Raw genomic sequence first — 27455 nt, 5'->3', positions numbered from 1 at the left:
ACTTTCCTCAATTTCAGACAATTTTGGGGCAAAAATCTGCTGGCCGCCAAAATGTCTAGAGGTTGAGCTATTTTACCAATTTGTATTGAAATTATATAAGTATTACAGGGCCCCTATACCTCCTGGGCTACGTGCAACTGTTTTTTGTTTTATTTAGCTTTTTATTTATTTTATATTTTATTCCGCAGCTCTTGACTTTGCCGTTTCAGCAATCTGGTTGTTAGGATCCATATTCCCCTAGCAACCATTCATTGATTTGAATAAGTGACTGGAATATGAATAGGGGAGGCCTGACTAGAAAGAGTAGTAATAAAAAGTAGGCTATATTGTCCGGAAAAGGGCAAGAGTGAGTGGGTTTGTATAGTAAAGGCTGCTGTGTTTTACTGGGGCCAAGCAACTGGGATCAGGAGCAAAGATGAAACAAATTTCACCAAAGATTGCTCCATAATTGCCCCACTCAATATGTCTGACATAAGTTCTCTTCACAGGTTACTGTGCCCTCTCTGCGTGATACAGCTGCGTCATGACTCCTCCCCTTTCTGATTTCTCTCCCCACCCACCATTTGTGGTAATGACAGAGTTTGCAGGTTTCACACAAGTGTTCAGTCACATCCCCTCCCTGCACTTCACCAGCTCCTCGCCATCATGTCAGGGGACTGGAATGCATTTAAAAGGGAACTCCACCCTTAAATAAAAATCCTTTTTTTGGCATAATGAAAGAAATAAAACAGTGCCGAGAGCTGCAGTTGCAGGTTGTGCACCCCTGATTCAGCCACTGGTTTGGCCGGGTCTCACAGCTTCTCTCTATCTCATGTGATGGGGCCACATTAACCAGCTATAGAAGGAGGGTGTACTACAACTTCCAGCATCCCTGGGCTGGGAACTAGACCGACCCTTTGATGAATTAGTTCTACCGCCCCGCCCCTTCATTTTATCCCTCAGACCCTCGCAGCTCATCCCTCCTTGTTACCTTAGCCCCCTCCATCATTCCCACCATTTCCCAGCCCCTCCTTCTCCCTGTGTTTCAGATTCGTCTAACCCCCTTCTCTCGGCTCCTCCTATTTCTCCCAGCCTCCCCTGTACCAGGCTGCAGTTGGATGGAGAGTCCCCATATCAGCTACCGTTTCACCCCCGCTACTACCTAAATGCACTGATCCGCAGCGCCTTGGCATCGGCGCGGCCAGATCCATTAGCTACCGGGGAGGGGGGTTGCTGGCACTGCAGCCACATTAGAGAGGGACTGGCTGAGCCGGAGGATCTACACCTTGCAGTTGCACACGGATTGTCAGCAGCTTGGGATCCTGATGTGACCGCGGGATTCTACCCCCCGAGACCGCGCGGGGACCATGGCACTGTTTGGGCACAGCCTACTGAGGACATGACGGCAGCGCGGGTGTAAAGACCCAGCGGAGGTTTCTCTTTGCTTCTCCCCCTCCTCCCTCAGGGTCTGATGAGGATGGAAGGGGACCCTGATTTGACTGCCTGGTGGGAGATGAGGGGCAGAGTGGGAGCTGGGGATCGAGAGGGAGCTGGGGATAGAGTGGGAGCTGGGGATCGAGAGGGAGCTGGGGATAGAGTGGGTCAGGAGTACATTGAGATGATGGGAAAGGAAGGAAAGCAGCCCGGGCTGGTGGAACAGGATGAACAAGGCGGCAGAATCCCGGCAGCACCGCACCCTGTGCTTCTCTCCCAGTTCGGCCAATCCGTAAAGGCACCGGTGGGACATGTAGGCCCTGGGCACTACCAGCCGGCTTGTGCCAATGACATGTGGGCGGAGGATGGGCAGAGCCTTTGTACCTACCCTGCAGCCCCCCAGCTTACCCTGCCAGACATTTATTTGACTCCTATAATTAGTGCCCCCTCTTTGCCCCATTCAGAGAATTCCTGTGACCCCATTGGCCACCAGATGCCATCGCTGCACAGCTGCCCACAGCATGTCCTTAGTCTCTTCTCCCAGACAAGTCTAAATGACTTGGCACCAGAAGAACTATTGCCCCCATTTCAGTCTGCCTCCCCCAATAACATGGAATCTGTGCCCCAGTCTAATGGGATACCAGCCCCCCAGTCAGATCCAAGTTCCCTCATTCACCAGCTGGCGCTTATTATACCCAAAGAGAGTGATCTTGTGCCCCTAACCTCTGACATTCTGCCCACCCCCCGATCCAGTTCCCTAGAATATGACCAGTTGCCCCTTCTAGAATCCTCAGCTCTTAATAATGACTTGTCGCCCACCCACGGATCTTGTTTTTCCCTGGAGTCTGAGCCGGAGTCTGATTTCCCCCCCATCCCAGGATCCTATTTTTTTAAGACGCCTGACCAGTTGCCCCAATCTGAGACATGTCTGAAAACCGAAACGTTACATATGTCACCCTTGGATACAAGAATTTTTCAGCCTCCTCTGTCTAAATCCCCTGAAACTGACCACCTGTCATGGACTAATTCTTGTTTGCCCCCAGATGCTGACCAGATATTTTCAGATGAACCCTCCCATCTACAAAGCGACCAGTTTTCCCTTTCTGAAATGTGCTTGGCCTCTCCACACGATCAGCTTCCCGAATCCGTTTTGACCCCGTTGTCCCCGTCTGTATCCAGCTTGGTGACTGAAAGTGTTTATATGCCCCGGTCTGAAACCTGTTTGGCTCCTGAAAATGGTCAGGTCGTTACAACAAGTTCCCTTTTACCTTACGAGCCTGACCAATCGCTTTCATCCAAATCTTGTTTACCGCCAGAAATGAATCAGTGGCCGCCATGTGGCCCCCCTCAAGATGGCAACCAAGTGAACTTACCTGCTACCTGTTTACAGTACAAGCAATCTCTTTTACCTTGGGACTGGACTCCACACCAAGACCAACATTATGATAATGGTTTAGATTTGGGGTCTGGAAACTTAAGGCCATTTCCTCAAGAATCTGATGATCTGCCCTTTAATGATGCAGGAAATCAGTTTGCAATATTCCGATTGGATACTCCTCCTCAAGCTGATCAAGTGGCTGAATCTGACCATCCAACCATATCTGAAGGTCTGCTATCTCTGTCTGATGCTTTTGCACAATTGGAGGTGCCCCATCCCCAAAAGGAAAGCGAGCATTCCAGTGACCCCTATGACCCATTCCCCTTTATGATGAGGGATCCTTCATCTAGTAAGGAAGAGTTGGTCCATATTGAGAAAGAATCCCACTCAACTGAGCTTGTTCTTGATGCATGTGATCAGATCCCTTGTACTCTCCCAGGCTTTGGAGATGACCACATGTCCCTTATAAGGGGAAAGGATGAATTGACTAAAGATAAATGGAGGCAGCCGGCCCCTAGCAACGTTGAAGGCCTATTTCTTCAACATTCGAGTGGTAAACATTCTGAACATGACCATGGACTTCATAATGGTTGGAGTGACCAATCACAGTTCTATTATCTGGACTTGTTATTTGATACTGATAATTTGCCGGGTGAAGATGATTGTTGCCCCCTTAGTCGCACACATATATCCCCTCCTTCTTTTGACCTTGTCCACGATGACTTGTTGCCTTTAAGCAATTCCATTGGACATACAAATAATTCAGAAGTCCAGTGTTCCTCAGACTCTTATATTGAGACCAAACCCCCTCTTTCAGTTGAGACATCACCCGAAAAAACACCCCCCTTAGCTATACCTAATGAGCAAGAGCTTAAAACTTTGGACATTAAAGGCAATATTTTGGACCAGTCTACTGTTGGCTCATCCATTGAAATAGAAGGTTCTCTAGAAGAATTTCCCGGGGAATCTAACAAGCTGCCTTTGATTATTGTAACTGATCCCTTGCCTCTTGCTGAACAGGCCCCATCTCATAAAAAGGACCAGTTAAGAAGTTTCCCAGAGGCCTTACCCAATGAATCCTTTGAGTTGCCCCATTGTCAAAAAGACACACCCCTAGAATCGTCTCAGGTTCCTCTTTGCAGCGAAGCAATAGGACAATTACTGCTGGCTCGGTCAGACACCCCACCTGAAAGTATCCAGTTGCCTCTGTTGGAAGCCTCCTCCTCAGATTTACAGGACACAACATGTCAAATGCCTCTGTCTGAGACAGATGGGCCCTCCAAGGATACTCAGTTGCCCCTGTCTAGTCCCAGTCTTCAGTTGCCCCTGTCCCCTTCGGAGTCACCCCTAGAAAATGTCCACTTACCACCTTGTGATGACATGGGCACACACCTACCCCCGGCTAACCCCCAGGAGCCAGCCTCTGCCCCCACCCAGGGCAGTGATACAATTTTGGGATTAGCTCTGGAAACAGAACCTTCAGGCCTTGGAGATGAGCTGGCCCGTCTCCGTGCTGTGTTTGATGCTCTGGACAGGGATAAAGATGGCTTTGTGAAGATGGAGGATTTTGTGCAGTTTGCTACTGTCTATGGAGCAGAACAGGTGAGAAAGGAAGCTATTAATTCCATTATTATAATGTTTTTATACAGTGTTGCTGTTCCATGGAGCTGTATCAAAAAGAGAACGATAAGAGGAGAAAAAAAGCAGGGCAACGGTCCAAAGCAATTGTACAGAGGGTTCTGCTTTTGCAATACAATGGGCTATTTGTGCTAGGGAGTCAAACATATTGCCTTGCACACATGAGCTGTTTCTAATGAGTCACAACTGTAAATAGGGGTTTTAACCCCTTTGCGATTTATGCATTAAAGTATGTTATTCTCTGTTAGTATGGGACCTGTTAATCAGAAAGCTCAGGACTTAAGGTATAGAGGTCCAAACAACTTTTCTAAATCTCCCTCCTATTTCATTCTTTTCATTCAGATAGTTATTATGTTAAAGTTACATAAGAAATAGTTGTGTGTGTGTGTGTGTGTGTGTGTGTATATATATATATATATATATTATATATATATATATATATATATATATATATATTGTTGTAAATATAGCAATATACACTTTCTTATAAATCAATTTAAGTAATTTTTCAAAGTAATATCTTCCATGGAACAGAATGGTAATAATGCTTTTATGGATGTAGATCATAATGGGACAACATCACTAAAAGTAGACCTCGCATTAGTAAAGTGTGGACACTCCTGCCTTAAGTCTACTAAGAAAAATAATTTTAACATTCATTAAACCTAACAGGATTGTTTTGTAGCCTATAATGGTTGGTTATATCATAGTTGGGCTCAAGTACAAGGTGCTATTTTATTAATTTATAAAAATAAATGAATCTTTTTTTTTTTTAGAAATAATTAAAAAGAAGAAGAATTCTTTTGCTAAAATTGGAGATGGCCTTCATGTAATTCAGAGCTTTCTGGAAAATGGGTTTCCGGATAACAGATCCCATACCTGGGCATCCAATAAGATTAGCTAGTGCCCATAACCTAGTCAAAATGTTGGTTATACCCAAATTCACTTTGGGTGGCACTCTATTGAAACAGAAATCCTTTAAGGATTTCTCAAGCCATTTAAATCTGTTCCAAAAGATTTAACATTTGGGGTGGGGGGCACACTGACTATTGTACAATATTGGCATAAGGGGATTCTATCCGACCTTCAGTAAATGGAAGGCTTCAAGAACCAACAGACTTAGAATTCTGAAGCTGTTGTACTGGCAGATACTCTAGCTAGCTTCAGGAAAGTGCTGGGGCACATTTTTTTTTTTTGGAAGTGAGAAAATATTATTATTATTATTATTATTAACATGTATTTTTAGAGCGCCAACATATTGCGCAACTCTGTAAAATAAATGTGTTTATACAAAGAAATAGCATCAATTACATACATAGAATATACAGAGTGAAATACACAATGACCAGTACCGGTAGAAAAGGTGAGGCAGGCCCAGTGCAAAAGAGCTTACAATCTAAAGGGGAAAATACAAGGTTACTTAGTACAAAGATGATCTAGGGACAAATCTTTCTGACTGATAGGAGAAATTTGCTTTCCTCTGGCTCATGGTTTAACTTTTGACTTTTCTTAATTGAAACTACTATGTTATTTTACCAAAATATGTTTCCTTCCTCTCCACATAGGCGAGCAAGGATCAGGATGTGACTTGTTATTTCAGTGTTTGTGAAGGCAGGGCGAATGCTAAATCACCACCTTTTCCCTTTGGGTATCAATGTTCCGTGCATAATGCACAGCGGGATTGAGAGTAATGAGAGCCTACTGGGAGATGCTCTGGTTACACGGCTATTGTGTGGCGCTGCCAGGGAGAGGGCACTGATGCAATGCCACCCACTTTAAAAGGAACTCCAGTAGCCAAAATGTACTTCACCTATTTATAGCAGTCACCTAGGGTCATAATTACCCATAAATCTGTAATGGGAAAATACCAAAATATGAGATATTATTGGTGCTCCCTAGGCCTCAAATAGACAGACATGCAGTCTGGAGATTCAAGGAAATTCATCATATAAATTTCGATTAGGGCTGAAAAAAGCCTGTGAAAATATGATATAGTTTCCTCTTTATATACTTGCCCTCCCACACACCAACACTTATTTTTAGTCCCTACAAATGCCTTACGCCATGTTCTAAGAGGGAATTTCCATGTCTGTATGTGCCATCGCCTGCATGTACAGGTAGCCAGAATGCTTGAGACCTGGGACTTTCCAGATAACAGATAAAATAATTTGGATCTTCATACCTTATGAAGAAAATCTTGTAAACATTAAAAATAAAATAGCCTGGTTATTATATATATTATATCTTGGTTTGGATCAAGTACAAGGTACTGTTTTATTATTAGATGGGAAAAACCGGCACCTCCAATGGGAGCAGAAACCCGCAATTTTTTGATTGAAACTTACCAGAAGCTGCTGCATTTCTCACCCTCGGCTTATACTCGAGTCAAATAGCTTTCCCAGTTTTTGGAGGTAAAATTAGGTACCTCGGCTTATACTCGGGACGGCTTATACTAGAGTATATACGGTACCCTAAATTCCAGTGCTAGCAATTTTGACCGTATCCTTGCCTGAAATTCTGTTTGAGATAATTTATGGCCTTTTGAGTAGTGAAAAAAAACATGGAGATCAAAATACCCCAAATCTTTAAGTACATAAGCTGTGTGGCTACTTGGAATTCATTGTACTGCCATAGACTGGTGCTGCTAATATCTTTCCTGCGGTGGTATTTACTAACAGGGGTGCGGGTAATCCTACTTATAATATACCTAATTGAAAAAAACAAGTGGAGTTGATGAGCACAGATGTCAACTGTCCACTCGGTTGTCCTTTACTTTTTGTGGTTCCCGAAGGTTCGGACCTGGCACCACTTGTCTACTTGACCTACCCCCTTCACTCTGTGTAAATCCTACTATGTTATGACTTTAAATAACACCTTTGTGCAGATAATATTTAAACCTGCCGTTCTACTCACAAAGGTCATAGGATGCCCAACTGCCATATTCTTGTGGAATGTCCTTGTCCATCTTAAATATGACCTAAAGGCATTGGTCTACCTAACCTGGCCTCCCAACACAAACCATTATATTAACCAGTTCCAGGGGACACACTACTAACAGAGTAAGCAATGCGGCAGCTTTTTAAACTACTAAAGATTAGCCATGCAGCATGGGTATTTATCGATATCCAGTTTTTGCTGGCCAAGCACATGAAACACCACCTATTGACATTGCTGTAGGCTTTCTTATTACTATTACCAGTTGTATAGCTGTTATCCAGAATACTCGGGACCTGGGGTTTTCCGGATAATGGATCTTTCAGTAATTTGGATCTTTATACCATGTTAACATTAAATAAACCCAGTAGACTGGTTTGGTTTCCAATAATGATTAATTATATCTTACTTTGGATCAAGTACAAGCTACTGTTTTACTATTACAGAGAAAAAGGAAATCATTTTTAAAAAATTTGGATTATTTGATTATAATGGAGTCTATGGGAGACGGCAATTCGAATTCAGAGCTTTCTGGATAATGGGTTTCCAATATAACAGAACCCATACCTGTAGTACCTATACATGTAAACTGATTGATCCTCCCCATCAATTTGGTAAGTAGGAGTTCACCCTTTAAAGGGCAAAGCAACAGATTTTTTACCATTTTGTCTGGTGAAAAACGGTCTGACCCCCACCTTTTGCGTAACTGTGTATTTCAACTACATAGGCACTGGCACACTTGCCGCCACTATATTGGATTTTCTTCAGAACATTTGCATTGTTGTCTCATTAATGCATGTCATTGATGATGCCACAATTATCCAATATGATTGGAGCGCGCACAATCCTTTAGGATGTTGAACTGAGCATGCTCCATGCCTAGAGTAAGGGTGATTGTTTTTACTGGGCTGTGATAACAACCAGGCCCGGACTGGCAATCTGTAGATTCTGGTAAATGCCAGAGTGGCTGCTGTGAGATGCCATAGACACTCACTATTTATCAGACTGTTTGGGCCTCTCTTTGCTTGAAATCCAGAGCCTATTTGGAATTCCAGTCTAGACCTGATATCAGACAATGTATAAGATTAGAATCTGCCATGGTGGCAGCCATTCAGGCTATAATAGGGCTGTATGGCACACATTTACACAGCAGATACACATAAGCTACATATAATAGTTTATCAGTGCATAACTATCACACACACATCAGGAGACATTCAGCAGACTGGTCTCCTAACCCCATCCCAATGCAAGGCCTATCTCACCCTTTGCTCAGTACCAGGCCTGAGAACGGCTGGCAAGTCTTAAATATCCTCATTTCTCATGAATAATCTATTATTGCCCCCGTACTGCTCCACTGAGCATCGATGAGGCAGCTGCTATTCCTTAGTAACCAAAAATAGTTGTGCTGTGGCCATGAATTAAAACAGACTATAAATAAAGGAGCCGCGGATAGAAAAAAAGGGGGGAGTGTGATTATGGGATGTCAAAACACCTTGATCTCTTAGTTATTTTGTACCGAGGGAGAATAATCCCTGTAAAGCATATGGGAGTAGGGCATAAACCTAAGTGAAACCCAGTGAGGGAAACCATACAAATGACCTCACAAAACAAGTGGATTAGTGATAAGTGCGGGCCTGCCCGATATCCACAGGACCCACGGTTCGGTCCGACCTCACATCCCTCTTCGCGGGCGGGTCCGGGTCAAACTCTTCTTCCTGCTCTTCCCGCCACCTTACACTTACGGGTTCTGTTATTATAGCCACACAGTGCTCGCATCGCCCCTTTTGTGACATCATGGGTGGGGCAGCATGGGTCTATAAAAGGAACCCGGAAGTTGGGTGCGGGGGGAGAGAGGGCGGCTATCGGGCAGGTGTGGGTCGGGAAAAACATGCACATCACTAGAGTGGATCTTTGTCTGATTAGGCCTCAGTTGTGCTGGGCTAAAACAAGACAATCTGATGGTTTGGTCCCATGATCAGATCATACTTAAGACCTATAGTCATGTCCTGACAGGTCTGCAAAGGCCCTGTCTGACCTGATATTTCAACCTGCCCCATATATATCAGGCTGATTATCTGTCAGACCCAATACACTGGCCAGTAAGCAGCCAGCTTTGTCTGGAGAGGCTGAATTGGCAGCTGATATATATTTTTTTTTAAATCCACGAGATTTATTTATCAAAGGTCAAATTATAGAGTAATGTGAATTTTTTTTTAAACTCTAATATATTCGATCTTATTCAGTTGGAATGGTATGTTATTTATGAAAAAATGTGAACGTCTAAAAATCGATCGAATAGTCCCGACCCGAAAATTCTAATTGAATCGAGTTGATTTGCGACATTTTTTTTTCTCCCATTGAAGTGTATGGGGCGTCATTTTAGAGGCGAAACGTGGCAAATATTTGGCACATGGCTACTATTAACATCTTCAAATAGTTCAAGAGACCCCTGCCGTTGACTTCTACGTGAACTCGCCAGGTTTTAGGTGGAGAATAGTTGAATTATAGAACTGTTTCCAGGGTTGAGGTTTGAGAAATCTCAAATTCAAATTCGAGTTGGCGGTTTTAAATTCGGAAAAATACAAATTTACCATTCGAACCTTAGTAAGTGTGCCTCTAAATGTGTGACATTTTTCCACACTTGCTGCCCTTAAAAAGAACAGGAGGGAATGGATTGGCACTTTAACTCTTTATTTCCCAGCAGGGTGTTATTCTTGTTTCTTGCACAGTAACCGCAGCAGCACCTTGAGCAGAGGGATACGCGTTGTACTCATCCCTGTATCTCACAGCCTGGGTTGCCTGGATACAGTGCTGAGTGGGCTACAAACAGGATTTATTCCCCACCGCCCGTGTGACAGGAGCGGGTCAATGACAATATTCCTGACTCATCAATTCAACTCAGTTCCTTATTGCAGCAGTCATACTGTTTCTTTCACAGTTAGCTGTGTTTAATGCTTTGGGTGTCTGACCTGTTGTCTCCCAGCTATGGAGAACAAAGACGCCGCAGCTGTGGATGTTACCCTTTATAACTGAAAGGCGACAGTTTTGCTTTCTGTCACAGCTTTAATTGCAGCAAAATTAAGCTGTGTAATATATAAAATAATATAGAGCAGAGCCTTCCAAGAAAGTAAAGCACAGCACTCACTACTGTGCCTCCATTTTCCGTAATTCTCTTTTTGCTCCTTCCCGAACCAAGGCACGTTGGGAGTTGGAACTTAGCAGCAGCTGAAACAGAAACACAAAATGAAGATCCCTGTCAAAATTCAACTGCATTCAAAAATTCAAAGATATATTTCCAGTCAATTCTCAAATATTAAAAAAGTAGGCATACAGACCAACCGATACTCCGCCCATTCAACTGCAGACATTCCTACGGGAACGGAATACACATTATTTAACACATGAGAGCTTGTTTACAATTGCCCCTGCTGTGAGCACAAGAGCACTAGCAGGTGCAAAATTGTGCCCAGAGCAACAGTCTGTGCAAGTTATGAATTGAAAGCCCCTGCATGCCCCAGCCAAACTCACACCAGGGGCTCACAATCGCTGGCCAAATAAAGGTGCCATCGGAGTTTCATGACAACTGACATTTTGGAAACTTTAAAAAAACAGAATAAAAACACTGGGCCATCAACACTGAACAGTCAGAGGACATGTTGGTATTAGGGATGCACCAAATTCAGAATTCAGTTTTGGATTCGTCCCTCAAGGATCCAAGTGCCTGACTGAACTGAATATGAATCCTTAAAATCATGAAATTTTTTGTCACACAAACTGGAAACTGCAATTTTTCTTATGCTCAAGCAGCTCACGGTTCTTTTTGTCCCCTTTACCTTAAATTAGGCTTCAAATTGGTTCATGATTTGGCAAACCCATCATGAAAGATTCTGGATTTGGCTGAATCACAAAATAGTGGATTTGGTGCATCCCTAATTAAAGGAGAAGGAAAGTCATCTTGAACTTGGGGGGGGGGCAAATGTTAGGCACCCCCAAGTAATGTCCTGCAAGCAAAAACCTGCGGGAGCGGGTTGGCAGTTCTCAGGGTTCGCGGGTCAGGTTGCGGGTCTTCTCAGTAGCGAGTTTTACTCCTTTTTTTCTGATCACGCGTACTTCTAATGATATCACTTCCAGTTTACAATGACAGCACTTCCTGTTTCTTGATGGTCAGCCGGTCGGGTAGCGGGTCCAATCGGGTAAGTATGCGGGTTGCGGGGCGGGTTCAGGTTTAACAAATAGGTTCCGCGCAGGACTCTACCCCCAAGTGATTATATTTACCTGAAACCCTATCAGCAGAAAACTGCACCGGCTCGGGGTTCTTCCAGCGAGCACCACGGACCAATCCTCTTCCGGCTTCTTTCTTCAAATTTCCCGGGGCATACGCATGCACAGTCGAACGAAATAGCCGACTTTCGGCTGTTCGTTGTACTGCATGTGTGCAGCCGCGCAAAGACAGAGGAAGACGGAAGAAGTTCGTTCCGTGGTGCTCACTGGTATAACCCTGAGCCGGTGCAGTTTTCTGCTGATAGGAGCACCGGCCTGGGGTTTCAGGTAAGTCAATACAATCACTTGGGGGTGCCTAACATTTGGCACCCCCAAGTGCACCAAGCCTTTCCTTCTCCTTTAATATGGCTTTAGGCTATGGGCACACAGATCTGCACCATGCCCCTACTCCATTGATTTGAATCCAATCAGCCTGTGTGCAGTCACATACAGCTGGAGATCAGCCCAAATACTGACCCCAGCTTCAGCTCTTCTGAATGTGACCGCAAACAGGCTGATCAGATTCAAATTAATGGAGTAGGGGCATGGAGCAGATCTGCTTCTGCAAAAATACACAGGCTGACAACAACCAGAGCCAACAGCCTGTGTGCCCATAGCATAATAAAGATTGTTGCAGTTGACATAGTCTCACTCACTCCAGCCTGACTATTAACCACACACAGCTCTACCCAGAATGGCCGCCTTAGAATTGAGTGGGAAACATGTGAAGGTGGCAGTACTCCTTGGGATAATGGTGTTTTTCCATCAAATACAACCCAGACCTGTCCAGTGTGTATAATGACAGTAATGAATGAGATCCATTGGTCACTGGGACCTATCGGACTTTTCTCTGCGGGCAGTTTGTGGGTAAACAGGTAAATTGCCGGCGGAACTTGTCCACCCACTTCTTCTAAAGGAAAACAATGTTGATCCATCACCCACGGTGACATCAATTCTGGTTTACATGGTTCCTAGTTTTGGATAAGGTTAACCTCCTACAGACAGAGTTGGGCAGCAGTTCCGGGGAGAGCAGGTAGGTGCTTCCCAGTCTGGACACAGGTCCACCTGACCGGACACATGGGGTCCTCTACAGTGTCTGTCTCCATACTTTTCCAGACATTGCACATAACAGACAAAAGAAATACATAACATCCAAAGTGCCTGTTTGTTGTTGCCTGTGGAACGTTTGCAGATTTACTCCAGGAAAGCTGGGGGTAGAATTTTCCATGATCACACAAAGTTCTGCATACTTTACTGCCCATTTTAAGGCAACCCTTTCTGGAGCAATGTGTTCCCTGTTGTAAGGAAGGATTCCCGATCCACTCCTATTTCTGTGTGTATTGGTGGGGTGAAAAGGGGATTCCAAAATAGCAGGTGTACATTCTAAGAGTTTCAGGTGCTGATTTGCCTTAAAGTGTTCTGTACTTGGTGAATACAGCCCCTCTTTGTTTCATAGGAAATTCCTATGGGTATCAGGAGACCTTCTGACACTGGAGGAGTGAAAAGATCAGAAAGTACTTCAACTAGATTATACAGATGGAATAAAGACATTTAGAGCAATAAAGAGCAGCTGCACAGACATTGTTACAGGCTTTTGCGTGTGGGAGGGTGTGAGCCTGTGGGTGCAAGTCACATGGGATCGCTTATGTTACAGTGCCTCTGCACCCTTCCTCTGCATTAATGATGGGGGAATTCACTGTGAGCTTGCAAAGGGCTCTTGGTTAACCAGGCACCCTCGCCATACACAATGCCTTCAGAGAGGGTTTTTTTTGTTGCGGATAAGAAGAAAATTGGGCTAAAAAGCAAATATTTTAATTGTCATAAAGGAGGGGTGGGTATTCTTTGTGTTAGTGCTGCAGGCTGCCCCGTCCCATGCATTGCTCTGGTCCTGCCTACTAAGGCCAACCAGGGCCTCCACGATGAATCACACCCATACTATTTAGTAAGCAGGGCCCTCCCCTCCAGGGGGTCCCAGTTATTAACTCAATAGACACCTGGGCAGAGGGGCCAGCCAACAAGTGGAATCTCAATGAAAAAAATTACCCACTCATTTACACCCCATTCGGCTGAACTCTTCCCACTTCCCCACAAGAATCTCCATGACCAGTGAATACATCTCTTGGGGCCCCTCTGCCACAGAACCCTATCTGCTGACCCCCTGTACCACCCTGATGGCAGCCTTGGGTTTAAACCCCCAACCATTGGAAACTACTGGCCTAATAGCTACCTTTGTACCACAGCATTCCATCACAATGGACACAGAAACTCACTGCATCACTGAAGGATCTAGAGCACTTAATAAGATTAATTAACAATCGAATTAAGATAAGAAGACTCAGCCAGCTTAATGGCAGCCATACACTGTTTGATTTAAGGGCAGAGACACATGGTCAGATTCTGGGAGATTTAGTCGCCTGGCGACAAATCGCCTCTTCCTTGGGCGACTAATCTCCCCGAACTGCCTTCCCGCCTGCTAGAATCTAAATCGCAGGCGGGATGGCACTTGGATCGCTTCATTTTCTGAAGTCGCCCGAAATTGCCTTACGGGGAAACTTCAGGCGACATCTGTAAACAAGCGCTCCAATTGCCATCCCGCCGGTGATATTTCATTGTAGCCGGTGGGAAGGCAGTTCGGAGAGATTAGTTGCCCCCGAAGAAGAGATTTGTCGCCGGGCGATATCTCCCCGAATCTGACCAAGCTGGCCATAGACGCAAAGATCCAAAGCGCGCGGAGTGTCATCCCACCGGCGATTTAGATTCTAGCTGGCGGGAAAGCTTTTCTGGGTTATTAGTTGCCCGAAGAAGAGGTGATTTGTCACAGGGAGACTAAATCTCCCCGAATCTTAGCGTGTACCCTTACCCTTACAGATGAGGTGGAGATCATAATACAGTAGGGATTAACTGTGAAGGGTCATGTGCTTACATGCCTCCTCCTCGTCCTCCCGCAATTGCTCTGAAGAACCACAAGTTTCAAAAATGGAACAATGAATACATTCAGATTGATTGTATCACAGTATCTCTCTTTCATTCTGCACAAGTGAAATCAATCTTTTTAGCTAAATGTCTTAACTACTATGACTATTTTTTGTGCTTTGCAGGTGAAACACCTAACTGGTTACCTGGACCCAGCTGGGCTGGGGGTAATTAACTTCCGAGATTTCTATCGAGGCATCTCAGAGATCCAGAATGAAGGTGAGAACATAATCTAATAATGATTTGGCAACACTTTACAGCATGACTGCATTTTACTGGCAGGTGGATTTGTTCTTTTAAAATATATGTTAAAGAACTAAACACTCTGACAAATAGATCCCTTCCCCCCAACCATATTGCTTGGTCCATTCTAAAAGTCCAGGGGCCCCTGTACCAACTCTCTAAGTGCTGAGTTGTTCAGTATTGATGGACGCCATCTTTGGCCACGTCAAGTCTAGCATCTGCCTCCCTCAGAGCAATTGTAGGCCAGGAGCATGTGCAGTGGAAGTCAAGACCTTGACGATGGACATCGGATATTATATGACCGCTGCCAACCATTCCGACCAGCCCTGCAATTGGAGATTCAAAACGGGGATCATGGATTTTAATGTGCAGACAGCTGTGTGGTTGGCTGGGGGGCCCTTTTGAAAACATAGGGTCGTGGATTTAGTTATCCTTTAAATCCAGTAATTCACCATTTACTCCCTTGTATCTCAATCCCTTCCCCTTTTAAGTACCCTCATTTTAAGTTTTCCAGATTTGACATTTTCCCGGATTTTACATAATGTTTTCCTGGTCCCCTGAAAAAATGTAAAATGGGGGTTCTATTGTAATCATAATAATAATAATAATAATAATAATTTACTAGTAATGTAATGGGTAAACTGCATTAAATTATATTTCCATGACCTCAGGGCCCTGTTCCTGAGAGCTTGCAATCTATAGGAATTGATAGGTCAGCTGGTTTTCAACAGTCATATCTTTCTTAGTACTCAAATAATTTGCCCCACAAGGCATTGGGTTATAACAGAGAGCAACCATTCATCCAAGAGGGGTAATACATAAATCTTCATGTTACTGTAACCCTAGTCAGTGACTCCAGCTGTGGCTTGCAGCAGCTCATGTCATTTATAGGGATGTAGCGAACGTCGGAAAAAAAGTTCGCGAACATATTCGCGAACTTGCGCAAAAACGCGAGCGGTTCGCGAACGGTTCGCGAACCCCATAGACTTCAATGGGAAGGCGAACTTTAACATCTAGAAAAGACATTTCTGGCCAGAAAAATGATTTTAAAGTTGTTTAAAGGGTGCAACGACCTGGACAGTGGCATGCCAGAGGGGGATCAAGGGCAAAAATGTATCTGAAAAATCTGCCTGTGTGTGCTTGGAAGAGATAGTGTAGGGGGAGAGCTGTTAGTGATTTCAGGGACAGATGATAGTAAGTTTGCTGGCTAGTAATCTGCTTGATACTGCTCTGTATTGGAGGGACAGAAGTCTGCAGGGATTTGAGGGACATTTTAGCTTAGGTAGCTTTGCTGGCTAGTAATCTGCTGTTCTCTTTAAACAACTGCCATACGTTGACCTTGTAGGCATTGTTTGCCCAGTTTTTTTGGACGCAGCCACTGAAGCACAGTTGCCAGAAAAAATATGCCATATAAATGCTGAAAATAGTCATTTTTCGCCATACGTTGACCTTGTAGACATTGTTTGCCCAGTTTTTTTGGACGCAGCCACTGAAGCACAGTTGCCAGAAAAATTATGCCATATAAATGCTGAAAATATAAATTTTTTTGGTTGCAGCCACTGAAGCACAGAGGCCAGAAAAATTATGCCATATAAATGCAGAAAATATGCATTTTTTTGGTCGCAGCCACTGAAGCACAGTTGACAGAAAAATTATGCCATATAAATGCTGAAAATATAAACTTTTTTGGTTGCAGCCACTGAAGCACAGAGGCCAGAAAAATTATGCCATATAAATGCAGAAAACATGCATTTTTTTGGTCGCAGCCACTGAAGCACAGTTGACAGAAAAATTATGCCATATAAATGCTGAAAATATAAATTTTTTTGGTTGCAGCCACTGAAGCACAGAGGCCAGAAAAATTATGCCATATAAATGCAGAAAATATGCATTTTTTTGGTCGCAGCCACTGAAGCACAGTTGCCAGAAAAAATATGCCATATAAATGCTGAAAATAGTCATTTTTTGCCATATACGTTGAGTCAACGTATGGCAAAAAATGACTATTTTCAGCATTTATATGGCATATTTTTCTGGCCTCTGTGCTTCAGTGGCTGCGGCCAAAAAAACTGGGCAAACAATGCCTACAAGGTCAACGTCGTTGACCTTGTAGGCATTGTTTGCCCAGTTTTTTTGGCCGCAGCCACTGAAGCACAGAGGCCAGAAAAAATATGCCATATAAATGCTGAAAATAGTCATTTTTTTGGTCGCAGCCACTGAAGCACAGTTGCCAGAAAAATTATGCCATATAAATGCTGAAAATATAAATTTTTTTGGTTGCAGCCACTGAAGCACAGAGGCCAGAAAAATTATGCCATATAAATGCAGAAAATATGCATTTTTTTGGTTGCAGCCACTGAAGCACAGAGGCCAGAAAAATTATGCCATATAAATGCAGAAAATATGCATTTTTTTGGATGCAGCCACTGAAGCACAGTTGCCAGAAAAAATATGCCATATAAATGCTGAAAATAGTCATTTTTTGCCATACGTTGACCTTGTAGACATTGTTTGCCCAGTTTTTTTGGTTGCAGCCACTGAAGCACAGAGGCCAGAAAAAATTAAACCAGTAGGGTTTGCACCCTAGTTTGTAACGGTGGCGGAGGGAGGAGGAGGACGCTAAAGGACAGCTGTGTGTGGAGTCATGAGGCTTGAAGAGAAGGACAGCTGCATAGAAGTCAGAACAAGTCTTCCGGCGTGCAGTAACCCTCCGAGATCCACCCCTCATTCATTTTAATAAAGGTCAGGTAATCGACACTTTTGTGACCTAGGCGAGTTCTCTTCTCAGTTACAATCCCTCCTGCTGCACTGAAGGTCCTTTCTGAGAGCACACTTGAGGCTGGGCAAGACAAGAGGTTCATGGCAAATTGTGACAGCTCTGGCCACAGATCAAGCCTGCGCACCCAGTAGTCCAGGGGTTCATCGCTCCTCAGAGTGTCGATATCTGCAGTTAATGCCAGGTAGTCCGCTACCTGCCGGTCGAGGCGTTCTTTGAGGGTGGATCCAGAAGGGTTGTGGCGCTGCCTTGGACAGAAAAACATTTGCATGTCTGACGTTACAGACTGGCCAAAGGGCTTTGTCCTTGCAGGTGTGCTCGTGGCAGGATTACTGGCACCTCTGCCCCTGGAATGTTGATGAGTTCCTGAAGTGACATCACCCTTAAAAGCATTGTACAACATGTTTTGCAGGCTGGTTTGTAAATGCCGCATCTTTTCGGACTTGTGGTATGTTGGTAACATTTCTGACACTTTATGCTTGTACCGAGGGTCTAGTAGCGTTGCGACCCAGTACAGGTCCTTCTCCTTAAGCCTCTTGATACGGGGGTCCTTCAACAGGCATGACAGCATGAAAGACCCCATTCTCACAAGGTTGGATGCAGAGCTATCCATCTCCGCTTCCTCATTATCAAGGACTGCATCATCCACGGTCTCCTCCCCCCAGCCACGTACAAGACCAGGGGTCCCCAAAAGGTCACCACTAGCCCCCTGGGAAGCCTGCTCCTGTTGGTCCTCCTCCTCCTCCTCCACAAAGCCACCTTCCTCCTCTGACTCCACTTCTGGCACCTCTCCCTGCGTTGCAGCAGGTGCCTGGGTTCGTTCTGGTGATTCCGACCAGAAATCGTGCGCTTCCAGCTCCTCGTCACGCTGGTCTACAGCCTCATCTGTCACTCGTCGCACGGCACGCTCCAGGAAGAAAGCGAAGGGTATTAGGTCGCTGATGGTGCCTTCGGTGCGACTGACCATATTTGTCACCTCTTCAAAAGGTCGCATGAGCCTGCAGGCATCGCGCATAAGCACCCAGTAACGGGGGAAAAAAATCCCCAGCTGTGCAGATCCAGTCCTACCACCCAGTTCAAAAAGGTACTCGTTGACGGCCCTTTGTTGTTGCAGCAGACGTTCCAACATAAGGAGCGTTGAATTCCAGCGAGTCTGGCTGTCAGAAATCAAATGCCTGACTGGCATGTTGTAGCGCTGCTGAATGTCAGCAAGGCGTGCCATGGCTGTGTAGGAACGCCTGAAATGGGCCGACACCTTTCTGGACTGGGTGAGAACGTCCTGGAATCCTGGGTACTTGGAGACAAAACGTTGGACTATTAAATTTAACACATGTGCCATGCAGGGCACATGTGTTAAATTGCCTAGTCTCAACGCTGCCAACAGATTGCTTCCATTGTCACACACCACTTTTCCGATCTGCAGTTGGTGTGGGGTCAGCCACCGATCGGCCTGTGACTGCAGAGATGACAGGAGTACAGATCCGGTATGGTTTTTGCTTTCCAGGCACGTCATCCCCAAGACAGCGTGACAACGGCGTACCTGGCACGTCGAATAGCCTAGGGGGAGCTGGGGGTGCACAGGTGTGGAGGAGGAGAAGGAGGACCCAGCAGCAGAGTAAGAAGAAGAAGAAGACGAGGTAGAGAGCGATGGAGGAGTAGAGGTGGTGGCAGAACCGCGTGCAATCCGTGGCGGTGACACCAACTCCACTGTTGTTGTTGAGCTACCCATTCCCTGCTTCCCAGCCATTACCAAGTTCACCCAGTGGGCAGTGTAGGTGACATACCTGCCCTGACCATGCTTGGAGGACCATGCGTCAGTAGTCATATGGACCTTTGGCCCCACACTAAGTGACAGAGATGCGGTAACTTGGCTCTGCACATGTTGGTACAGGTGTGGTATTCCCTTTTTAGAAAAAAAATTGCGGCTGGGTACCTTCCACTGCGGTGTCCCAATTGCTACAAATTTGCGGAAGGCCTCAGAGTCCACCAGCTGGTATGGTAAAAGCTGGCGGGCTAAGAGTGCAGACAAGCCAGCTGTCAGACGCCGGGCAAGGGGGTGACAGTCAGACATTGGCTTCTTACGCTCAAACATGGCCTTCACAGAAACTTGGCTGGTGGCAGATGACTGGGAATGGGAACAGGTGGTCAAGGTGGAAGGCGGAGTGGAGGGTGGTTCAGACGGGTCAAGGAGAGCAGAGGTAGAGCAGTAAGATGCTGGACCAGAAGGAGTGTGGCTTTTAGTTTGCCTGTTGCCTTTGAGGTGTTGCTCCCAAAGTGCTTTGTGCTTGCCGCTCATGTGCCTTCGCATAGAAGTTGTACCTATGTGGCTGTTGGGCTTACCAAGGCTCAGTTTCTGACTGCACTCATTGCAAATTACAATGCTTTTGTCAGAGGCACACACATTAAAAAAATCCCACACTGCTGACTTTTTGGAAGTGTGCGATCTGGCAGTAACAGTAGAAGTTGGCGGAGTTGGCGGTATTGGCGGCAATGGCGGGTGCGTTGGCCGGCTGAACACAGGTGCCGATACATGTTGTTGCCCTGCTGATCCCTGCGGGCTGTCCTCCCTGCTTCTTCTAAGTCTTATTCTCCTACTGCCTCTCTGACTCTCCGTCTCTCCATCTGAACTACCCTCCTCTTGCTCTCTTCTACTAGGCACCCACAAAACATCAATCTCCTCATCATCATTCTCCTCAGATGCATCAATTTCTTCTGACACATCACAGAAGGAAGCAGCAGCGGGGACCTCCTCCTCATCACTCATTATGTCCATCTCTATCGTGTTCTCTGCCAGAATTAAATCTGGTGTAAGGTCCTCATCTCCTTCATCTTCTTCTGGCAATAATGGTTGCGCATTACTCAGTTCAAGAAACTCATTGGAAAATAACTCCTCTGACCCCAGTGAAGAAGGGGCACCGGTGGTGGAGGAAGTGTTACGTGGGGTGGCCATAGCAGTGGAGGATGAGGAGGATGTTGTGGTAAAGTTAGAAACGGTAGAGGATGGGGTGTGCTGTGTAAGCCAGTCAACTACCTCTTCAGCATTTTGGGAGTTCAGGGTCATTGGCTTTTTAAAACTGGGCAATTTGCTAGGGCCACAGGATTGCATAGCAGCACGGCCCCTAGCACGGCCTCTGCGTGGCGGCCTGCCTTTGCCTGGCATTATTTTTAAAAAAACAACAACAACAACAAAAACTCAGTTGGTTTTTCTGGAAACGATAATACACACAGCTAGATGGCGGGTTGAAGAAAACACTGTGCAAATAATGCCTACAAAGTCAACGTATACACTACTACAGCGGTGGATACGGATTACGTAAAATATATGAATGCTGCTTGAAAAAAAGTAACTCAAGTGGTTTTTCTAGAGACGATAATATTATCAATATTTAGACAAAATGTGAACAAGGTCACACAGCTCGATGGCGGGTTGAAGAAAACAGTGTGCAAATAATGCCTACAAGGTCAACGTATACACTACTACAGCGGTGGATACGGATTACGTAAAATATATGAATGCTGCTTGAAAAAAGTAACTCAAGTGGTTTTTCTAGAGACGATAATATTATCAATATTTAGACAAAATGTGAACAAGCTCACACAGCTCGATGGCGGGTTGAAGAAAACAGTGTGCAAATAATGCCTACAAGGTCAACGTATACACTACTACAGCGGTGGATACGGATTACGTAAAATATATGAATGCTGCTTGAAAAAAGTGACTCCGGTGTTTTTTCTGGAGACGGTAATATTATGGATATTTAGACAGAATGGGAACAAGGTCACACAGCTCGATGGCGGGTTGAAGAAAACAGTGTGCAAATAATGCCTACAAGGCCAACGTATACACTACTACAGCGGTGGATACGGATTACGTAAAATATATGAATGCTGCTTGAAAAAAGTGACTCCGGTGTTTTTTCTGGAGACGGTAATATTATGGATATTTAGACAGAATGGGAACAAGGTCACACAGCTCGATGGCGGGTTGAAGAAAACAGTGTGCAAATAATGCCTACAAGGTCAACGTATACACTACTACAGCGGTGGATACGGATTACGTAAAATATATGAATGCTGCTTGAAAAAAAGTAACTCAAGTGGTTTTTCTAGAGACGATAATATTATCAATATTTAGACAAAATGTGAACAAGCTCACACAGCTCGATGGCGGGTTGAAGAAAACACTCTGCAAATAATGCCTACAAGGCCAACGTATACACTACTACAGCGGTGGATACGGATTACGTAAAATATATGAATGCTGCTTGAAAAAAGTGACTCCGGTGTTTTTTCTGGAGACGGTAATATTATGGATATTTAGACAGAATGGGAACAAGGTCACACAGCTCGATGGCAGGTTGAAGAAAACAGTGTGCAAATAATGCCTACAAGGTCAACGTATACACTACTACAGCGGTGGATACGGATTACGTAAAATATATGAATGCTGCTTGAAAAAAGTAACTCAAGTGGTTTTTCTAGAGACGATAATATTATCAATATTTAGACAAAATGTGAACAAGCTCACACAGCTCGATGGCGGGTTGAAGAAAACACTGTGCAAATAATGCCTACAAGGCCAACGTATACACTACTACAGCGGTGGATACGGATTACGTAAAATATATGAATGCTGCTTGAAAAAGTGACTCCGGTGTTTTTTCTGGAGACGGTAATATTATGGATATTTAGACAGAATGGGAACAAGGTCACACAGCTCGATGGCGGGTTGAAGAAAACAGTGTGCAAATAATGCCTACAAGGCCAACGTATACACTACTACAGCGGTGGATACGGATTACGTAAAATATATGAATGCTGCTTGAAAAAAGTGACTCCGGTGTTTTTTCTGGAGACGGTAATATTATGGATATTTAGACAGAATGGGAACAAGGTCACACAGCTCGATGGCGGGTTGAAGAAAACAGTGTGCAAATAATGCCTACAAGGCCAACGTATACACTACTACAGCGGTGGATACGGATTACGTAAAATATATGAATGCTGCTTGAAAAAAGTGACTCCGGTGTTTTTTCTGGAGACGGTAATATTATGGATATTTAGACAGAATGTGAACAAGGTCACACAGCTAGATGGCGGGTTGAAGAAAACACTGTGCAAATAATGCCTACAAGGTCAACGTATACACTACTACAGCGGTGGATATGGATTACGTAAAATATATTATGGCTGCTTGAAAAAAGTCACTCCGGTGTTTTTTCTGGAGACGGTAATATTATGGATATTTAGACAGAATGTGAACAAGGTCACACAGCTAGATGGCGGGTTGAAGAAAACACTGTGCAAATAATGCCTACAAGGTCAACGTATACACTACTACAGCGGTGGATACGGATTACGTAAAATATATTATGGCTGCTTGAAAAAAGTCACTCCGGTGTTTTTTCTGGAGACGGTAATATTATGGATATTTAGACAGAATGTGAACAAGGTCACACAGCTAGGTGGCGGGTTGAAGAAAACACTGTGCAAATAATGCCTACAAGGTCAACGTATACACTACTACAGCGGTGGATACGGATTACGTAAAATATATTATGGCTGCTTGAAAAAAGTCACTCCGGTGTTTTTTCTGGAGACGGTAATATTATGGATATTTAGACAGAATGTGAACAAGGTCACACAGCTAGATGGCGGGTTGAAGAAAACACTGTGCAAATAATGCCTACAGGGCAAATAATGCCTAAAAGGTCAACTTATACACTACTACAGCGGTAGTAAAATAAAAAAAAGTAAAATAAAAAAAAATGAATATTAAAAAAAAAAAATTAAAGTTGGTGCTGCTGAACTACTAGGAGCAGCAGATTAGCACACCAGTCCCACTCCCCAACACTGCTAGACTAATAGCACTGGGCTCTTATAGTAGTAGTAGTAGTAGTAGTAGTAAAACAACAAAAAAATAAATAAAAGCAGTCCTTACAAGGACTACTGTTATTGCAGCAGTCAGCAGATGAGATCAGAAGCAGGACAGCTGCCCACTGCAGCTACATACAGAGCACTGCAGTAGAAGGTAGATTACTAGCCAGCAAAGCTACCTAAGCTTAAATGTCCCTCAAACCCCTGCAGACTTCTGTCCCTCCAATAACAGAGCAGTATCAAAACGATTACTAGCCAGCAAACTTTCAACTGTCCCTGAAATCACTAACAGGCAGCAGCTCTCTCCCTACACTATCTCTTCAGCACACACAGGCAGAGTGAAAAAACGCTGCAGGGCTTCGGTTTTTATAGGGAAGGGGAGTGGTCCAGGGGAGAGCTTCCTGATTGGCTGCCATGTACCTGCTGGTCTGGGGTGAGAGGGCAAAAAAAAGCGCCAACAATGGCGAACCCAAAATGGCGAACGTCGCGCGACGTTCGCGAACTTCCGGCGAGCGCGAACACCCGATGTTCGCGCGAACAAGTTCGCCGGCGAACAGTTCGCGACATCTCTAGTCATTTAGCCATTTTACTTCCATTTTGCCTGCCAGAGCACTTTGCATAGCATTTTGGTATAACAGCCGTTACTCCACTGGGAAGGCTTTTCACTACTAGAACATTGTTTGAGGGATTTGCTTCCATTCAGCTACAAGAGCGTTAGCGCTGATGTTGAACGATCATGCTTGTCTCAGCGTTCCAATTCTTCCCACAGGAGTTCAGTTGGGTTGAGATCATAATTCTGAGCAGGCAAGTATGGACCTGGCTTTGTTCATGGGGGCATTATAATTATAGTGCTGAAACAGTAAAAGGCAAAGCTGGGCCAGCACAGAAATCTGCCCAAGGCAAGCCTCACCCCCCCAACTCAATAACTTTTCCCTCATTCGCCCTCTATGGTCCTAGCGTCCCATCTCCACAGCTGTGCCCTCAGTACATGACCCTTCTGGCTACCCCTAGTTATGGCCATGGGAAAACACTTTTCACAGATTATTGCCAAGTAGGAAATGCAAAATATTCATTGTATGATTAAGGGCAGAGACACACGCTCAGATTCGGAGAGATTTAGTTGCCCGAAGAAGAGGCAACTTCGAACGACTTCGGAAAACAAAGTGCTCCAAGTGCCATCCCGCCAAAGATTCAGATTCTAGCCGGCGGGAGGTAGTTTGAGGAGATTAGTCGCCCTGAAGAAGAGGTGATTTATCGCCGGGCAACTAAATCTCCCCGAATCTGAGCGTGTCTCTGCCCTAAAGGGACTCTTAGCCCTGCTGTACTTAGGTTTGCCACCCAGCCGGTATTTTACCGGCCTAGCCGATAAAACACCTGCCGGGCAGCTGGGAAATTGACAAAATGTCTAGCCCCATGTCAGGTTTTAAAATTGAATATAAAAAAATCTGTTTGCTCTTTTGAGAAATGGATTTCAGTGCAGAATTCTACTGGAGCAGCACTATTAACTGATTCATTTTGAAAAAAAATTTTTTTCCCATGACAGTATCCTTTTAACAAAAGCCCTTGCCCTCCGGTGGAAAGTACCTTTTCTTAGCCCTTGCGCGATGTGGCCCTGCCCCTTTTGATGCACGACCCCCTGTGGCTCTTCCCCTTTTTCCATCACGCCCTGCCCCTTAAGTTCCCGCCCCCACCACTGCCCAGTAACATTTTTTTAAAAAGGTGGCAACCCTAGCTGCACTCCACTTTTCTCTGCTGGACTACAAATCCCAGAATAATTTAACCTATTGTCAAGCTTAAGGCATGCTGGGAGCTGTAGTCCAGAAACATCAGGGTTGTAATCCTAAAGGAATATTGCTCAATAAAACTTTTCCCCAGCTCTCCAGGGTAGCATTAAAATATAAAATAATCCTGCAATGAGCATCCCAGTTGACCTGTGTAAATCTGGCTCCATATTGTTTCTTATTGGAATTGGAATTAAGCACAGTTTCCCAGAACTAAACAAGTCTGTCCTTTACCTCCAAGTCTGATTCTAGTGTAATATAATTCCCCCCAAAATGACACTTATAAATGATGAGAGCAAGATGGCTGAGAATTAGCATTAGCATACCACCATAGTTCACCAGAATTACAGAAAAACTCAGTTTATTCCAAAAAAATCCTACGCGAGTGAATACAAAGCTAGGACATTTCCCTCTGAACTTTATTTTCACCCTTTATTAAATATATATTCCAAAGGGCTTTGCTAATAGACAAAATCACCCCCAGTCTGTAGCATCTGTTCGACATAAATCACGCTCTATCATGCACGGACCATATGTATTGTAGAATCGCTGCTTCTAATTATTAACCCTGATGCAGTCATAATTATCTATTAAGATTGATGCTGTTGATTTTGGGCAATTAGCTGTGAGTTTAGGCCAGTTCTATAAAGAGGGGAATACTGGATTCCTGTTTTGGGCCAATCCTGGGCCACACTCGATAGATAAAAGGGCAGTGGTCAAAGGGCAGGCAGTTAGATCCCATTCATAGTAGCAGTAGTGATGGGACAAGGATATGAAACATGACAGTTTCTTTAAAGGCCTTTAATGAAGCGTTATAAATACCTTCCAAACGATCCCGTTTATCCTGTCCCTTTTAGGCGGGGCCCGAAAATCTTTAATGAAAAGGCTTTTTTTCTTTGTGTATCTCAGCCTTTATGTGTTCTGTCATTTCTTGGCTGTCTGTATGAAGAACTGCAGCAATTGCAGTCATAATGCTGGCCCCAATCTGCCAGTTGCGAATCCTTATCTCATTACCGTAATTAGATCTAGTAAGAAGCTTTATAGACTGCCGGGAATGTTTATGCTTGTTATGTGCACGGAAAGTTTCTCTTTTAATTTCATTTTCTCAAATGGATGAATTAATAATATGAATTGTCTTCATTTGTCTGTCTGGGGATTAAGTATGTTGCTCGCGGGGTTAGATGGTTCTGCTCTTGTCTGCCATGTTCCCTGAATGCCCTGCGTCTTGTGCCGTACATCGCTTTTTTTGCACAGTGGAGGCAGATTATTAAGATACATTAATGGCAGTGATTTAACTTGCATTTTCTTGTTAAGAGAGACCTAAATTCAGCGTCAAACATCAAGGGGGTTGCATAGTTACGCAATGACTGACCATACATAGGATGATCACCTTATTTAGTGATTTTTGCTTAATTTGGCCACCCATGCACTGGGCCTGATTGGGCTGATCTGACCATTAGCCAAAGGAAATCCAGAGGGTGTGGGTTGCATCAGGCAACTGACAGAAAGGCTCAGTACATACTTAGCTGCCAGTTCAGTTTGAAGGGAGAAACAAGGTGCCCCAGAATAAATTATAGCCCATGACTAAGTGCCCCAAGTGGGTGCGAAATGCGTAGGGTGGATGGAGGTGCAAATATACACTTTTTAACTTACTTTCTGTGGTCCTATGGATCTGTCGAGTGCCGGTTGGCCCTGCTTCTTCTTCATACCTCTTCAGTGGTATGGTTGCCATCTGGCTGGTATTTGGCCAGTAAATACCCAGCTAAAACCATGGCTGTTATTGCAAATTTACATTACACAAAAGTTAATTTTGTGTAGTGAAGGTGGTCACCTAGCAGCACCTTCCTCTGTAGGCTGGTTAAAGTCCATTGGAAAGATGGCAACCCTAGTCAGCAGATTTCATTGGCCCATGTTTTGTGACCTTTAGGGGCATTATTTATCAAAGAGTGATAACAGAGCTGACCAGTTGTAATGTTACCCGAAAAATCTTATAAAAATGGATGCTAGTGGTGCAGAGGTTAGCGCAAAACCTGCAGGTTCAGACAGACTTACTAGTCGTGATGTGCAGGTTGACGCAGTGACCCGTGGGTTGACCACTGGTTGGGTGAGTTCAGGGTGAAATTTGGCAAACCATAGTGGGTTAGGGTTGGATGCGGGTCAGACTGGAGTAGTAAACTGT

At 44.5% G+C, this 27455-nt stretch overlaps 1 protein-coding gene across 2 annotated transcripts in view; it reads left to right on the top strand.

Annotated features, from left to right (window-relative positions):
* Nucleotides 1–972: 972 nt before the first annotated feature.
* rab11fip3.S (RAB11 family interacting protein 3 (class II) S homeolog) overlaps nt 973–27455 on the top strand; it is a 68485-nt gene continuing 42002 nt past the window's right edge. The window contains exons 1-2 of one of the 2 annotated variants that reach the window (XM_018239233.2): nt 973–4393; nt 14725–14818. In XM_018239233.2, coding sequence (XP_018094722.1) covers nt 1451–4393; nt 14725–14818 — 3037 coding nt within the window. In that variant the 5' untranslated portion in view covers nt 973–1450. The remainder of the gene's footprint in view (nt 4394–14724; nt 14819–27455) is intronic. The other variant, XM_018239231.2, reaches the window with a different exon arrangement.

The sequence above is a fragment of the Xenopus laevis genome, chromosome 9_10S (assembly GCF_017654675.1).
Source record: "Xenopus laevis strain J_2021 chromosome 9_10S, Xenopus_laevis_v10.1, whole genome shotgun sequence".
Taxonomy (NCBI): domain Eukaryota; kingdom Metazoa; phylum Chordata; class Amphibia; order Anura; family Pipidae; genus Xenopus; species Xenopus laevis.
This window is presented reverse-complemented; position numbering and strand designations above follow the sequence as displayed.